This window comes from Ranitomeya variabilis, chromosome 4, assembly GCF_051348905.1.
Source record: "Ranitomeya variabilis isolate aRanVar5 chromosome 4, aRanVar5.hap1, whole genome shotgun sequence".
NCBI lineage: Eukaryota > Metazoa > Chordata > Amphibia > Anura > Dendrobatidae > Ranitomeya > Ranitomeya variabilis.
This window is the reverse complement of record NC_135235.1, coordinates 551277663-551292112: the sequence shown is the minus strand read 5'-3', so window position 1 is coordinate 551292112 and position 14450 is coordinate 551277663. Positions and strand designations below refer to the sequence as shown.

General features: G+C 43.6%; 1 protein-coding gene across 1 annotated transcript in view; it reads left to right on the top strand.

Annotated features, from left to right (window-relative positions):
• Positions 1-458: 458 nt before the first annotated feature.
• PSMD11 (proteasome 26S subunit, non-ATPase 11) overlaps positions 459-14450 on the top strand; it is a 34592-nt gene continuing 20600 nt past the window's right edge. Inside the window, exons 1-5 of the mRNA XM_077252664.1 lie at positions 459-739; positions 6050-6151; positions 8053-8177; positions 12260-12331; positions 13267-13324. Coding sequence (XP_077108779.1) covers positions 649-739; positions 6050-6151; positions 8053-8177; positions 12260-12331; positions 13267-13324 — 448 coding nt within the window. The 5' untranslated portion in view covers positions 459-648. The remainder of the gene's footprint in view (positions 740-6049; positions 6152-8052; positions 8178-12259; positions 12332-13266; positions 13325-14450) is intronic.

Genomic DNA, 14450 nt, shown 5'->3' with positions numbered 1-14450 from the left:
AGCACCAAACATGCAGGGCGGGGGACTCGAGCTCCCACTCGAACATTAAAAAAAATGTATCGCCAAGTATCGAACATCCCAAGAACACTGATGTTCGAGCGAGTGACGAGAAGTGACGAGTACGACCCCTCATCACTAGTGAAGACACGAAAATCTGAAAATGACGCCAGGGATCTTCTTCTGGGCTCATTTTCACCTCACCAGTCACTTCTCTCATAAAGTGTGAGGCGGCTTCACAGCGGAAAACGCCACAAGAATTAACGTCACTTAGTCTAACCACTTGGCGTTTCTAGAAATCTGAAAAAGTTACACAAGGAAAGGCTGAAGAGAAATGACTAGGAGGATTTTTCCAAGCCTCAAAACCAGCTAACTAAAACGTGTGAACAAACCCCAACTAGTTTGCCCCCTCCTGTCCAACCAGTTATCACTATTTCCCGGCAACCCCAGCACTGCTCTGCGGCCTGCACTGACCCCGAGCCTCCTGGAGCCACCACTCCCTCACTCACAGGCCTTCACTTCTGCTGAAAACTACACCTCCCAGAAGCCCCCGCGGTGTCCCCCGGAACTAGCTCTCACAGAGGGGGTGAACTTCCGGTACCGCTACTTCCGGCCCGGAAGAGCTGTGTCAGGGTGCAGGAATAGGGCAAGATGGCGACAGCGGCTGTGATCGAGTTCCAGAGAGCCCAAGAAATGCTGGTGTCGGACCGGGCGGCGAGTATAGACATCCTGCAGTCTATAGGTGAGCGGGGCCGGCCAGGGAGCCGGGGGCAGGCCGCCAGTGCCGGCTGTGTGTGTGGGGAGCATGGAGCCCACAGTGCTGACAGTCTGCCATTGTTATAGCTCGTGTATGGGAAGGAGAGGAGCCGGGGCACAGGGCGGCACTGGGGCACTGCACGTGTATGTGTGGTGGGCTGGGCAGTGGGATACACCTCTGTCTGTGTATATGTGTGTATATATATATATATATATATATATATATATACATACATACATACATACATACATACATACATACATACATACATACGTAGTCCAGGGTCTAGTGGTGTCCGTCCCCAGGAGCGCTGGGTGACCTTTATCCCTATATGTGTGTATATATACTGGTCCCAGGGTGTAGTGGTGTCCCTCCCCAGGAGCGCTGGGTGACCCCTATCCCTATATGTGTATATATATATATACTGGTCCCAGGGTGTAGTGGTGTCCGTCCCCAGGAGCGCTGGGTGACCCCTATCCCTATATGTGTATGTATATATATATATATATATATATATATATATATATATATATATATATATATACTGGTCCCAGGGTGTAGTGGTGTCCGTCCCCAGGAGCGCTGGGTGACCCCTATCCCTATATGTGTGTGTGACCAGGGAGATCAGCCCACCTGGGCGCTGTATTATAGTGGTTGTCATCACCATCCCTATACACCAGTGCCAGTTCCTGTAATCACTGTATAATCAGGATTTGTCTTCATTTTGTGTTTCAGTTCCATGCCAAGATCTCTGCTTGCTGTCAGGAAATAATTACTTTCCTGTTTACATCCAGAGGTTAAAAAACTGCTCCAGGGTGAATAAGTCTCCTAGTTACAAGGGTTTCCTGGGCACAGGATCATGGGACCCTCTCATCAGTAGGTCCTGGATTTCAGATCAGTGGGGTCTGCCACCCTCAGTATTAGCTGTTGTTCGCTCCTCCCGCAGCGCGGTGTCAACATTGAGGCGGAACACATCACTCCTTATAGAGCAGCCCTCCTGTGAACATTTTTTCCTTAAATGTGTATATGTGCATGTAATGTAGTGTGAGTGGTGTGTTAACATACTCACCTACTGCCGCGCCTCTTGGTGACCTCACTCAGCCGGATCACTCTATGCCTGGGCCTGGAGTCTCGTTTACAATGTAAGTCCATAGGGCCCCATTCTGATGCTCCATAGATTTCCATTGTAAAGCCACTAACAGGTTAAACAGCGTCACCCGGAGAGTCAGCAGAGCAGTGAGGTCACTCAGACACCGGAGAGAGCGGCCCTAGGGGAGTATATTAACACACTCTACAGTGCCTGCAAAACAAAATAGTTACAAGTTCAGCAAAACCACAAAATCTTAACATTCAAGTGTTTTATTGTGAATATTTTGTTACAATTACTATTGAGAAGTGATAGATGAGTGGTTGCTATGGGCAACTAAGCCGGTTTTGCTATTAGACAGTTTTTCGTATCTTCCCCCATTGTGTTCACTTTTAAGAACTGAGATCATGACATGGATTTTACATGTAAATATTTTTCTTTTTGTCGGCACTGTACATTACATGTAAACAGTTTATAGAAAGAAAAAAAAATCTTCACAGGAGTGTTTCTTTAAGGCCGGTGGTTTCAGAGGAGCGTATACAAAATCAACTAATTTTCATCCAGAAAAACCAGGTGATTATTTTTCCTCGGGAGATCTCTATTTCTGTATTGTACATCAGTACAACACCCCGTATTTATAAACACTTTAATAAATATTAGAAGTCCAAATACAGATTTCTTAATAATTGTAATGGATCCATGAAAAATACATGACATATGGCTGTTAACCTTTGTGATCTTTTTTCCCGAACCCTTTGTCTTACAATGGGTGAGTCTGATCTGAAATGCCAATCAAGGTAGTGCATAGTGCAATATTTTTCACATAGACAACCGCTCCATGTGTTACAGCATTCATGTGACCTACTATATTGACTTGCATTGGTCCATGTGTTGTCTGTTTTATATAAGGGTATGTGCACACGTTGCGGATTCTGCTGCGGATTTTTCTGCAGCAGATTTGGAAAATCCGCAGTGCAAAACCACTGCGGATTTTCTCGCAGTTTCTTCTGCGGTTTTTCAATTGCACTTTCCTATTGGTGCAGGTTGAAAACCGCTGCGGAATCCGCACAAAGAATTGCCATGCTGCGGAAAATAATCCGCTGCGTTTCCGCGCTGATTTTTCCGCAGCATGTGCACAGCGTTTTTTTCCCATAGGCTTACATGGTACTGTAAACTTTGGGAAAACTGCTGCGGATCCACAGCGTCAAATCCGCTGCGGATCCGCAGCAAAATCCACAGCATGTGCACATACCCTAAGGCACCATCAGCCTCAGTGTCCTGCTTTCAACACCGATAATTTACCCTCATGGTATACAGACAACATAGCTATAAGGGTCATGACTACATATAGATAAAATGTAACTTTTGATGATAACCTTTTAAAATTGGATCCGGACCATCCACATTCGTGACACAAAATACCAAAAGAAAAACATACACAGTGCTCATGCTTAACAGTGCTCAATAAAAAAATGGTTTGGTCTCACCACATCTCATCGTTCCATATTGAATCCACCATGGACAGGAGCATCTATAGCAATTTATGTGTGGGGAAGGGAAAATATCTAGACTTCCCTGTCGTGCCTATGCATTGCTCCTGTCCTGATAAGGACAGTCCCCAAATATTTCTATTTATGGGGTACCCACCATAACCTAAAGTAATGTATGCAATCCCTACGCGTTTCCTCCCTGATAAAAGGGATTCATCAGGGGAATCTAGTCAAATATTAGGTATCCAAAAAAGTGGGAGTTCTATGTATAAGATATAGTAATAGGGGACTGCAGTGGCCGGTTTCTCCTATCCTGGCGTGACCATTTGTGTCACCGGCTCTATTGCAAATGTGATGAATCCCCTTTATCAGGGAGGAAACGCGTAGGGATTGCATACATTACTTTAGGTTATGGTGGGTACCCCATAAATAGAAATATTTGGGGACTGTCCTTATCAGGACAGGAGCAACGCATGGGCACGACAGGGAAGTCTAGATATTTCCCCTTCCCCACACATAAATTGCTATAGATGCTCCTGTCCATGGTGGATTCAATATGGGACGATGAGATGTGGTGAGACCAAACCATTTTTTTATTGAGCACTGTTAAGCATGAGCACTGTGTATGTTATTCTTTTGGTATTTTGTGTCACGAATGTGGATGGTCCGGATCCAATTTTAAAAGGTTATCATTAAAAGTTACATTATCTATATGTAGTCATGACCCTTACAGCTATGCTGTTTTATATAAGGACAGCACACAGTCTGATTATACGCCAGTCTGAATGATGTGTAGTGGCAGCTGCCAGGTACCGCAGACAAGGGGATAGGAGCCGTTCTCTATACACTGACAAGGCTGGACGGTGCAGCACTGCTCAGTGTTCTCATCCAGCCAGAGCTAATGGCGGCTGAAAACCGCATGAGAGCCCCTGTCAGTGAGTGATGACACTGCTGGAACAGCACGGGAGGGGAGTATAAGCTTTATTATTCTATTGGGGCCAAACATTTTGATCAAGAAGCGGTCGTCCTAGTAGTGGACAACCCCCGTAACTAAAGCTCCTGTTGTCTGTCACTTTACTGGAAAAAAACGTTTTGGATTTCTCCAAATATTTTTTTTTTCTCTGTAACAAATATAATTGTGACTGTGGCCCAAAAAAGTTTTCCATCTGTGCTGGTTTTCTGCCTCTAAATAAGCGATAATGTTTCATTTTATTGACAGCAAGCAGAGTTCTTAGCAATGACAAGCAACTGAAAGATTCATTTCTAAATAATATATATCTTGGTCCCGTGTTAGCCAGTAGATAATAGGTACTCTCAATTCTAAATATTTTTATAAATCACATAACTTTTATTATATTTTGGGTTAACATAAAACTTTTTAATGCAATAATTATGTTAATATGAGAATCTACTTAGATTTTTTTTTTTCTGTTACTACATATAAAGAGAGAACCTGGCCACCATAACTACAAGTATCACAATCTGGACCCTGTTATAGGGACGATCCCAGAGGAAGAAGCCTGCCTGTTACCTATAGCAACCAATCACTTTCTCTGTTATTGAAATGTATCATTGTTGTTGCTTTGGGTGATAAGTGTCACATTCTTTGGGCTTTGGTTTTGAAAACTTTCACCCAGAGCAACCAATCAGCTGCAGACCATTTTTTTTTTTTTTGCAGTCATGTAATTGGTTGTTATTTGCATAAACGATCCAGTTGGGCATTACTGGGTTGTCTACCTTGTGAGCTCATGTTGGAGATGATAGCAGGGGTCGCTGGTTTCCGTAAATAACACAACAAATCCTGGACCAGGTAAATGTTGTCCCAGGACATATAGTTATTTTGCTATAGAAAATTAGTTGAACTTACTAATACACTTTGATTCTGAAATTGGCAGTGAGATCACAAGTTTATACCTCCTTTTGCGGTTCGGGCAGTTGCTGTTCCATGATTGATCCATTGCACTTCCATGTTAGTGATGTCTGGGGCTTGCTTTCAGGCTCACTTCATTATTGAAAGCTCTGTCATGGCTGCTGCAGATACAGAGAAGGGGGCTGGAGGTCAGGTTCAAGTTCCTTAATTAAGCCGAACCCTACCCTGTATCCACAGCAGCCATGACAGAGAAGGGAGCTGACTTGGATAATAAACTGTGCCTTATGGGAAAGAGGCTGGCTGACAGAACTAGGACATTAGCTGAGCCAGCCCCCTTCTGTCATGTCTGATGCTGAGTATTATAGCTTAGCTAATTAACTGAGCCTGACAGCCAGACCCCTTCCAGCAGATTACTGATGGAAATAGCCCCTTTGTGTGTCAGAGCTGTAGCTTCCGGGACCATTAGCGGACATCAGGACCCTAGTGCAGATTTAATTATTGCAATACAATAAAACGTTCTATTTCTGTCTGAACAAGATCCAAATAACGATTTATGATGTTTGACTACCTATTTAATTTGCAGCGACTCCTCTTCTGCACATGCAGAATTGTGGGGGGATAGATGGTGTATGGAAAATTGAAGCTTCCAACCAATCAAATTACAGCATTCATTTAAGAAAAGGCCTAAAAAAGTCAGAAGCTGACTGTCTGTTTTGGTTTCCTTGCCCCAGTTATCTGTATCCCCCATGTATCACTGGTCATGTGCCTGTGGTAGTGCTTATGTCCGCTGTATATGTTGGCCATATATCAGTCAGACGCTGAGTCCTTCACATTTTCTTTGTTTGCAGTGAAGCGTGACATTCAGGAAAGCGATGAGGAAGCCGTACGCGTCAAGGAGCAGAGCATCTTGGAGTTGGGTGGGCTCCTGGCCAAGACCGGACAGGCGGCAGGTGAGTTCAGATGAAGGCGATGTGGTCGCTTTCTAGCATTTCTTGCACATATTCTCATTTGCAGACCCCTGATCCTCTCCATGTTTAGTATTCTAGGGGCTCATTTATGGCATCTTTCTCAAATCAACACTTTGTTGCCCATAGGAACCAATTACAGCACGGCTTTCATTTCACCAAAGTGGTTTTATACAAGAAAGCTGAGCTCTGGTTGCTGTGACTAACAAAGGCAATTGATGAATGAGGACTAATGTGTTCTTGGAAGACATGGCCACAGCCCCTCTACTCTACAACATGGAAGTCCAGAAGGAAAGTAAGGGGGTTATGCCTGGTTTCACCTAACCAAAGATCTAAATCACAGTAACGGCAGTCTTACGAATGGATTGATAGTGTGTGTGCATCACCACCTCTGCAACCACTTCTATGGGGCTGTGGAGGGTAGTGCACATGTGGGACCGTGGCTGAATGCACACTAGCCCTCCATTCACACGGGAGACACAGGACCTCTGCCAGTCATACATTCACCTATTCTGGGGGACAGTGACAGATTTTGTTATTGGCATACATCTTTAAGGAAAGGCTGAGTCCACGCAGACATGCTTTCAGACCAATGGTGGTCTATGTGCTGCTGCATACAGGCTATTTTTCATACATGGAAGACAATCGCATGATACACCAGATTTATGGCACACCCTAGTGCAGGTAAACAGTTGGCATCTCAGCAATGGGGTGCAGGGCAGTGATAGAGGCATGGTGATGGCTAGACTTGATGATTTCTTAGGTTCTGTAACTTCTATGATGTTCTGGGTACAATCTCATTCTCTCTAGTGTCATTATTCCCATCATCCACATATGAATAGCAGTGGGTGGTGGTTCTCCTGGCCTCCTGCAGAGATGGCATCACAGCCTGGCAGTCTTCTGCATGGAATCACATAGCGAATCATTGTCATGCCTGTCAGTGTAGATCTCATGAGGCTGTCATGAAGTGAATGGAAAGGACAGGGACCTGCTGCCGAATTGTGAAATGCTCTGGATTATTGGACAATCCTAACACGACATAGAATGAAGTACATGTCACATTAGTGGCTCATATAATAAACCTCAGACATTCATGGCAGAGTGGGTTTTTGTGAAGCCCATGGAAGTGACTGGAGAGAGTTGCCCATGTCCAGACACCTCTGCCGTCACAGCAGTAACAGAACCAGCCTGGACGCTCCTCCGTTCTGGAAGTATGGTATGCATAACGGTTTTGTGATGAGACAACCTCTTCTTAAAGGTGTGTTCTCCTATTATAAAGTAATGTGTCATATCTAATATAAGCCATCACTTTATTATTTCTGGGGTCCATCCTCTGGGACCCTCCTGATTCTGATAATGTTGGGAACATAGTGCTGGTTTCCCATTTTTTTTCTTTTTTTTTTCTTTCACAGCAGCGCTCCCTTCAGTTGGCCCTATTTATGTAAATGGGGGCTATGCTGGGCATCACTGTGCAGGGAATGCAGCATTACATCGGTAGCCCCTTATTCTCAGAATCAGTGGGGGTCCAATGATATGCTGTTTCTTTGGAATCCCATGTTGCTATAATTTAGGCAGGATGGAGGGAGCACTGAGCTCCGGAGGCATAGCCTAGTTATTGCTGCCTGGACTTCCCATGTACCCCTTAGTCCAGTGTCTGTTGGTAGCTTTCTTAGCATACAGTGCATTATTGGAAAGCTGTCAGTCAGTTTGGACCTGGGAGAACTGGGGATGTTACATCTTGTTTAATGTATTAAATCACAGGGAACCTTTTGTCCTCCGAGCTTCCACGAAACTCGAGAGGCTCAGATGCCTGACACTATACAACTGTCTGTAAGAAGGAGGGATAAAACCCATCTTCTAACCTTCATTGTCTCATTTTGTTTCAGAGCTCGGTGGTCTTCTGAAATACGTGCGCCCCTTCCTGAACTCCATTAGTAAGGCCAAAGCAGCCCGTCTTGTGAGATCTCTCCTGGACCTGTTCTTGGACATGGAAGCTGCAACTGGACAGGAGGTGAGGGCGCAGGGTGATTTAGGATTTCCTGAAAATGTTATAGCAAGCTGTGGGCATATAATGTTGCTTGTGATGGCCAAATGTGCTAGTTCAATGCCACAGAGGCAAGAGCTAAGCGGCCACCAAGTACAACAGGATCTGCCTAACTCTCTGTTGAAAAAAGGCTCATGCATGTTAGATTCTAGGCTGCCATGCTGCTGCCATACTCCTCATAACCAGTCCTGATCATACCGAACAAGTCCGGTTCTGAACACTCCCAACACCAAGAGCGAAAGCCTGTTGGCTATACGTCTGTTTCTGTAAGAGAAAATTAGTATCACATGTTTGCCATCAAAAGAAGTGACCGCCATCATATATTCTACTATCACAGCGTTCCCCAACTCCGGTCCTCAAGAGCCACCAACAGGTCATGTTTTCAGGATTTCCTTAGTGTTGCAAAGGTGATAATTGCATCACCTGGACAGGAAAGAATTCAATTACTTGTGGAATACTGGGGGAAATGGTGGATGAGGATGAGGAAAAAGCCAATATGCTAAATGACTTTTTTTCATCAGTATTTACAAAAGAAAATCCCATGGCAGACAAAATGACTAGTGATAAAAATTCCCCATTAAATGTCACCTGCTTAACCCAGCAGGAAGTACAGCGGCGTCTAAAAATAACTAAAATTGACAAATCTCCGGGCCCGGATGGGATACACCCCCGAGTACTGCAGGAATTAAGTACATTCATTGATAGACCATTATTTTTAATCTTTAAAGACTCCATAATAACAGGGTCTGTACCACAGGACTAGCGTATAGCAAATGTGGTGCCAATATTCAAAAAAGGGGCAAAAACTGAACTCGGTAATTATAGGCCAGTAAGCTTAACCTCTACTGTGGGTAAAATCCTGGAGGGCATTCTAAGGGATACTATACTGGAGTATCTGAAGAGGAATAACCTTATGACCCAGTATCAGCACGGGTTTACTAGGGACCGTTCATGTCAGACTAATTTGATCAGCTTCTATGAAGAGGTAAGTTCCGGACTGGACCAAGGGAACCCAGTGGACGTAGTGTATATGGACTTTTCCAAAGCTTTTGATACGGTGCCACACAAAAGGTTGTTACATAAAATGAGAGTAATGGGGATAGGGGAAAATATGTGTAAGTGGGTTGAGAGCTGGCTCAGGGATAGGAAACAAAGGGTGGTTATTAATGGAGCAGACTCGGACTGGGTTGCGGTTAGCAGTGGGGTACCACAGGGGTCAGTATTGGGCCCTCTTCTTTTTAACATATTTATTAATGACCTTGTAGGGGGCATTCAGTAGAATTTCAATATTTGCAGATGACACTAAACTCTGCAGGGTAATCAATACAGGGGAGGACAATTTTATATTACAGGATGATTTATGTAAACTAGAAGCTTGGGCTGATAAATGGCAAATGAGCTTTAATGGGGATAAATGTAAGGTCATGCACTTGGGTAGAAGTAATAAGATGTATAACTATGTGCTTAATTCTAAAACTCTGGGCAAAACCGTCAATGAAAAAGACCTGGGTATATGGGTGGATGACAAACTCATATTCAGTGGCCAGTGTCAGGCAGCTGCTACAAAGGCAAATAAAATAATGGGATGTATTAAAAGAGGCATAGATGCTCATGAGGAGAACATAATTTTACCTCTATACAAGTCACTAGTTCGACCACACTTAGAATACTGTGCACAGTTCTGGTCTCCGGTGTATAAGAAAGACATAGCTGAACTGGAGCGGGTGCAGAGAAGAGCGACCAAGGTTATTAGAGGACTGGGGGGTCTGCAATACCAAGATAGGTTATTACACTTGGGGCTATTTAGTTTGGAAAAACGAAGACTAAGGGGTGATCTTATTTTAATGTATAAATATATGAGGGGACAGTACAAAGACCTTTCTGATGATCTTTTTAATCATAGACCTGAGACAGGGACAAGGGGGCATCCTCTACGTCTGGAGGAAAGAAGGTTTAAGCATAATAACAGACGCGGATTCTTTACTGTAAGAGCAGTGAGACTATGGAACTCTCTGCCGTATGATGTTGTAATGAGTGATTCATTAATTAAATTTAAGAGGGGACTGGATACCTTTCTGGAAAAGTATAATGTTACAGGGTATATACACTAGATTCCTTGATAAGGCGTTGATCCAGGGAACTAGTCTGATTGCCGTATGTGGAGTCGGGAAGGAATTTTTTTCCCCATGGTGGAGTTACTCTTTGCCACATGGGTTTTTTTTGCCTTCCTCTGGATCAACATGTTAGGGCATGTTAGGTTAGGCTATGGGTTGAACTACAGGTCCTTCTCAAAAAATTAGCATATAGTGTTAATTTTCATTATTTACCATAATGTAATGATTACAATTAAACTTTCATATATTATAGATTCATTATCCACCAACTGAAATTTGTCAGGTCTTTTATTGTTTTAATACTGATGATTTTGGCATACAACTCCTGATAACCCAAAAAACCTGTCTCAATAAATTAGCATATCAAGACAAGGTCCTCTAAACGACCTATTACCCTAATCTTCTGAATCAACTAATTAACTCTAAACACGTGCAAAAGATACCTGAGGCTTTTAAAAACTCCCTGCCTGGTTCATTACTCAAAACCCCCATCATGGGTAAGACTAGCGACCTGACAGATGTCAAGAAGGCCATCATTGACACCCTCAAGCAAGAGGGTAAGACCCAAAAAGAAATTTCTCAACAAATAGGCTGTTCCCAGAGTGCTGTATCAAGGCACCTCAATGGTAAGTCTGTTGGAAGGAAACAATGTGGCAGAAAATGCTGTACAACGAGAAGAGGTGACCGGACCCTGAGGAAGATTGTGGAGAAGGACCGATTCCAGACCTTGGGGAACCTGAGGAAGCAGTGGACTGAATCTGGTGTGGAAACATCCAGAGCCACCGTGCATTCCCCAGGTAAAGCCACTTTTGAACCATAAACAGCGGCAGAAGCGCCTGACCTGGGCTACAGAGAAGCAGCACTGGACTGTTGCTAAGTGGTCCCAAGTACTTTTTTCTGATGAAAGCAAATTTTGCATGTCATTTGGAAATCAAGGTGCCAGAGTCTGGAGGAAGACTGGGGAGAAGGAAATGCCAAAATGCCTGAAGTCCAGTGTTAAGTACCCACAGTCAGTGATGGTGTGGGGTGCCATGTCAGCTGCTGGTGTTGGTCCACTGTGTTTCATCAAGGGCAGGGTCAATGCAGCTAGCTATCAGGAGATTTTGGAGCACTTCATGCTTCCCTCGGCTGAAATGCTTTATGGAGATGAAGATTTCATTTTTCAGCACGACCTGGCACCTGCTCACAGTGCCAAAACCACTGCTAAATGGTTTACTGACCATGGTATTACTGTGCTCAATTGGCCTGCCAACTCTCCTGGCCTGAACCCCATAGAGAATCTGTGGGATATTGTGAAGAGAAAGTTGAGAGACGCAAGACCCAACACTCTGGATGAGCTTAAGGCCGCTATTGAAGCATCCTGGGCCTCCATAACATCTCAGCAGTGTCACAGGCTGATTGCCTCCATGCCACGCCGCATTGAAGCAGTCATTTCTGCCAAAGGATTCCCGACCAAGTATTGAGTGCATAACTGAACATTATTATTTGATGTTTTTTTTGTTTGTTATTAAAAAACACTTTTATTTGATTGGCCGGGTGAAATATGCTAATTTATTGAGACAGGTTTTTTGGGTTATCAGGAGTTGTATGCCAAAATCATCAGTATTAAAACAATAAAAGACCTGACAAATTTCAGTTGGTGGATAATGAATCTATAATATATGAAAGTTTAATTGTAATCATTACATTATGGTAAATAATGAAAATTAACACTATATGCTAATTTTTTGAGAAGGACCTGTAGATGGACTTACAGTCTTCCTTCAACCTTAATAACTATGTAACTATATATAAAAATCCTGAAAACATGACCTGTTGGTGGCTCTTGAGGACTGGAGTTGGGGAACACTGTGTTATCATATGCTGGTGATAGATTGTAATGGGAACCAGCACCCCCGTTCTTCTAGCTTTTCATCTGGTTGTCATGTCCTTCAGGTGGAGCTGTGCTTGGAATGCATTGAATGGGCCAAGGCTGAGAAGAGAACTTTTCTGCGCCAGGCACTGGAGGTAAGTGGAAAATGGGTCTGATCCCTTTATATGGTATGTGACTATATACATGTAGATGCTTAGTCTACAAGCCTTAAGGTACCTTCACACTGACCAACTTTCCAACGATAACGATAGCGATCCGTGACGTTGCAGCGTCCTGGATAGCGATATCGTTGTGTTTGACACGCAGCAGCGATCTGGATCCTGCTGTGATACCGTTGGTCGGAGCTTAAAGTCCAGAACTTTATTTGGTCGTCAGATCGGCGTGTGTCGTTGTGTTTGACAGCAAAAGCAACGATGCCAGCGATGTTTTACAATGGTAACCAGGGTAAATATCGGGTTACTAAGCGCAGGGCCCCGCTTAGTAACCCGATATTTACCCTGGTTACCATTGTAAAAGTAAAAAAAAAAACACTACATACTCATCTTCTGCTGTCTGTCACGTCCCCCGGCGTCCGCGCTGCTGCTCAGAGCTTCCTGCACTGAATGTGTCAGTGCCGGCCGTAAAGCAAAGCACAGCGGTGACGTCACCGCTCTGCTTTAGGGCCGGCGCTTACACAGTGCAGGGAAGCGGACGCCGAGCACCGGAATGTAAGTTTGTAGTGTTTTTTTTTTTACATTTACATTGGTAACCAGGGTAAACATCGGGTTACTAAGCGTGGCCCTGCGCTTAGTAACCCGATGTTTACCCTGGTTACCCGGGGACTTCGGCATCGTTGGTCGCTGGAGAGCTGTCTATGTGACAGCTCTCCAGCGACCACACAACGACGAAACAGCGACGCTGCAGCGATCGGCATCGTTGTCTATATCGCTGCAGCGTCGCTTAATGTGACGGTACCTTTAAGTGTCTGCAGCTTATCACCAATTCTCACATTGGGCTCACTCAGTATCTTGAATAATACAACCCTCTTCCATTCTTGCAATCACTCACTATGTCTGGTGTTTTCTCCTAGGCTCGGCTCGTGTCGCTCTACTTTGACACTAAACGTTACCAAGAGGCATTGCAATTAGGTACGTTCGCCAGCAGGTGGCAGCATTTCTCCTCTTATTGGGTTACAATGCGTCTTTCAGGCTCTGAAGCCTTCAGTGCTCAGTGAATGTGGTTAGAAATGAGGATGCAATGGGACATTTACATTGTGTAAATGACAAGTTTGTCTGTTAGTCATTTTATCAAAATAATTCTAATGTGCCATGGCTTTGGAGTGAAGTTCCAGAATTTTGGCAATTGCCCGCGTCAGATATTTTATGATTTTTCTTTTCCACCATAGAAGATACTATAAATGTCTGATACCTGCATGTCCTTCCTAGGTACATGATGGGCTCTGTTCTTAAGATGTGTTTGGGACCTACATGTATGCATCCTTTATGGAATATCCTGAGACAGGAAAACTCCTTTATATAAATCTTCAGTTTTTACGTACAGTAGCCTGGAGGATGTGGTATGTTGTTACTTATGCGACAAATCTTACTCCAGTCTCTGATCAGACTAAGATTTCTGGTGAGCTGCATATGGAGGAGCACGCCACTTTGCACCTTGCCTGATCATTTAAGAGGCGTGCATTTCTTAATGAATCAAGAGCTGCTCTCTCCACCCCCTCATCATGATCAGCGTGATGAACCAGGCCGTGTGTGTTCTGTATTATTACACATCCCTAATGATCACCTATTAGTTTTTTTTTTTTTTTTTTCTATTCTTTATTTATAATTTTAACAAGAAACATATAACACTCATCACAACATGTCTTATAAGGAGCAAATGTTTGTAGTACACATGAGGTTATGTGTTTATAGATAACCTATGTAACGAGAGAACCAAACGGAACGACCGAACACATGTCACTTGTAGTCCACAGTTGGCATAAGACCAGCATATGCGTACTAATTTACAGCTGAATTTCAAATTATAAGAAAATTTTGACATCAAAATAGAAATAATAAATTTGTTTACTGAAGCTGAAATAGGGGAGGGAGACTGTCACACTAGCATAGATGAGGATAATTTCTAAGGCTATCCAAAACACCGTAGTATACAAAAAAAAAAATTTAAGTCAGATAATGATCTAATTTTTCCAATCCAGTTGGACCAAGGGACCAGATCTTCAGGAAACGGTCGTGAGAGAGCGTTTCCCAGCTTGTC